This window comes from Oryzias melastigma, linkage group LG17 (assembly GCF_002922805.2).
Source record: "Oryzias melastigma strain HK-1 linkage group LG17, ASM292280v2, whole genome shotgun sequence".
NCBI classification, from domain to species: domain Eukaryota; kingdom Metazoa; phylum Chordata; class Actinopteri; order Beloniformes; family Adrianichthyidae; genus Oryzias; species Oryzias melastigma.
Window position 1 is genome coordinate 26,480,748 of NC_050528.1, and position 3,052 is coordinate 26,483,799.

At 35.9% G+C, this 3,052-nt stretch overlaps 1 protein-coding gene across 2 annotated transcripts in view; it reads left to right on the forward strand.

The window, feature by feature from the left end:
* kdm4ab (lysine (K)-specific demethylase 4A, genome duplicate b) overlaps positions 1–3,052 on the forward strand; it is a 25,397-nt gene that overhangs the window by 2,473 nt on the left and 19,872 nt on the right. For both annotated transcript variants that reach the window (XM_024273977.2, XM_024273978.2), the window contains exons 2-5: positions 1,049–1,210; positions 1,461–1,636; positions 1,708–1,822; positions 1,907–2,100. In XM_024273977.2, coding sequence (XP_024129745.1) covers positions 1,070–1,210; positions 1,461–1,636; positions 1,708–1,822; positions 1,907–2,100 — 626 coding nt within the window. In that variant the 5' untranslated portion in view covers positions 1,049–1,069. The remainder of the gene's footprint in view (positions 1–1,048; positions 1,211–1,460; positions 1,637–1,707; positions 1,823–1,906; positions 2,101–3,052) is intronic.

Sequence of the window (3,052 nt, forward strand, 5' to 3'; positions counted from 1 at the left end):
TCTCCGCTGTCGTTTCTATGGTAACCATTCTCCCCAATCAGTAGTGAGATTATTAAACGTCTACACCTCTGTCTTAAAAGCAGGACCACCTACTTTTATGGAGGCACCTGATTGGTCATTTCATAACTTGAATATATACTGATCAATAGGGCTGGGTTCAGAAAATCTGTTAATCAATTTGAATTGATTTAAGCAAAATAGATCAATAATCGATTCATAAAAATATATATCGATTTAGCACCTAAAGCTAAAATCAGCTAGCTTGATGCTAATGTTTAATGGAATTTCCCATAGGACTGCTAATGCTAACACCCTGTTGAACTAACATACATTGCTGACTAAATGAACATCTTTATAAACTTACAGGTATTCATTTTCCAAACTCTTATAAGGACATTTTTTAAGTAACAATTTGTAGTCTGAGGGACCAAGGTTTGCTCATGCTTTCTTCTTCTTCTAGAATAAGGTGTAATGCTGCAGTGCGAACGCCACCTAGTGGCCAAACTGAAATGCTCTCAAGGAGAAGCAGAACAATGTTTACAATGTTAATGATCTGAACGTTTTTTCTAGAAATTCTCCTTTTTAGAATCCATGTAACACTGAATGCTATTAACAATCTCATTATTTCACTAATACATTTTACAGTTTGTGAACTGTATCAGGTTAATATAAGCAAATTCAAAAAAATACTGGATTTTTAATGTATTTCTAAACAAATATGTATAAGTGTGTAAACTGTGTAAACTCAAAAAATGAATTGAATTAAGAGGATCTAAAGAATTGGAAAAAAAAGCGTATTTGAATCAATCCAGGCTCTTGTGAATCGAATTGTTTCTGTAAAAAGAAAAATCTTTACTTTTCTTTTTTTAAAAGTAAGTTCTGCTAAAAAATTGTTTTTTACACCAACTGAACTCAAAGAAAAATAAACCTTTAATGTTCTCAGTTTTATTACTGTTATACTTTGTTGTTATGCGTATATCAACCCACATGCATTTATCCTACTATGTTATCATGGCATATGCTAAATTAACTCTGTATGTTTGTGCAGGAGCGCCCACTGAGCTTCAGAATGGCGTCCGACATGGTTTCTCCAAACCATGGTTCCAAGGGGATCATGACCTTTTACCCCACAGCTGAGGAGTTCAAGAACTTCAACCGTTACGTCGCGTACATCGAGTCCAAGGGAGCTCACAAAGCAGGCTTGGCTAAAGTAAGTATGAAGATCTGCATTGGTAGTTTATTTTAAGGGAATTCAATTCATTTCTTAAAAAATTACGCACAAGTACGAAAAAAAATATATATATAAATAAAGAAAAATCTATCAAATTAAGTGTTTTTTCCAAATTTGGACCAATATGTGTCCATTTGCTGCCATTTACAAAAAAGAATATATGCATAATGAATCCTAAATAACTGTGATTTTTTATTTATTACTTTTTTATTTTTATACCTTCTCCAAGATTGTTCCACCGAAGGAGTGGAGGCCTCGCAGATCGTACGACGACATTGACGATCTAGTGATTCCAGCACCAATCCAGCAGGTGGTGACGGGCCAGTCGGGCCTTTTTACCCAGTACAACATACAGAAGAGGTCCATGACCGTTCGGGAGTTTAGAAAAATCGCCAGTAGTGACAAGTAAGAAAGAATTCGGAATGTTAAAGTATTCTTTCGGTAGAAAACGCGCCGTTAACTGATGTCCTCCCCAGGTTCTGCAGTCCTCGTTATGATGACTTTGACGAACTTGAAAGAAAATACTGGAAGAATGTGACCTTTAACCCTCCTATATATGGAGCGGATGTGAACGGATCGCTGTACGATCCTGTGAGTTGACCGCCCTCGTCTCCGTTTCTGTGATGACCTTCGGTATGCCATTTTCTTTTGCCAATCTTTTCTTTCCTGTTACAGAATATCAAAGAATGGAATATTTGCCATTTGGGTACCATTTTGGATACGGTGGAACATGACAGTGGCATCACTATCGAGGGTGTCAACACCCCCTATTTGTATTTTGGCATGTGGAAGACCACTTTCGCGTGGCACACTGAGGACATGGACCTCTACAGCATCAATTACTTGCACTTTGGACAGCCTAAATCATGGTGAGGATGTGTATGTATGCATAGCAGGAGTTCTTGAAAATGTTAAAGCAGGAAGTCACATTACATCATCAAATTGAGGCTGTTTTTGTCAGCCAGAGAGTGATACAACTGGCTATGAAATGGAAAGTCCCAAAAGATCCAGTTTAGATTTGTTTTTTTTTATGGGCGTGGCTGAGCTGCTTCGTTTCACATGAGCGCAGATGTAAAAAGCTTCTGAAGGGTGTGTAATAGTTTGACCTAAAAATAATCACTTGAACTTCTTAAAGTCTCTTGAAGTCTTCTAGAAGAAATTGGAAAACAAAAATCTGGTATTTAACCCCATCATGCCTAAATATATAAAAAAAAACTTATTATTATTTTTTTTTAAGGTGATGCCATATTAAGCAGATAAAGTGGTATGTAGGGACACTGAAGAGGTTAAAAACAGTGTTTGTCAACTTTTTTTGACCTGAGGTACCCGTCATGAGGCACACTACTAACAAAAATGGTAAAAAAAAAACAAAAAGCAATAGAGCATTATAAAGTCATTCTTATAAAAGTTATTGAATTCTTGAATAAGAATCAGATGCAATTAAGAAAAAGTGCTTCAAGTCCCATTCAAGTCATGCTTTGAGATCATTGTAGAAGTGTTTCCAGTGTTCTTTTTATAATAATTATGTCGTTTTTAACAAAAAAAACTGTTGTTTTCTGGAACATAGTTTCTGAAGAGCAGCAGGAGTTGATTAGAAATATGTCTCTAAGTCACATGTGTCAGAGACCCTCTGGGTAATTATTTTCGGCCCTAAAGATCATTTTATTTTATTGCTATTGATGGTCGGGTGTTCTCTTGGACTTATTTCTAACATGTACAATTTTGACAATTTTACAGAAAGTGAAACATTGAAAGTTATGTCAATCTGCTCCCGTTTCACAACAATTTGAAAAAGGCATGCTCCAAAATCCAGTTGTAAGC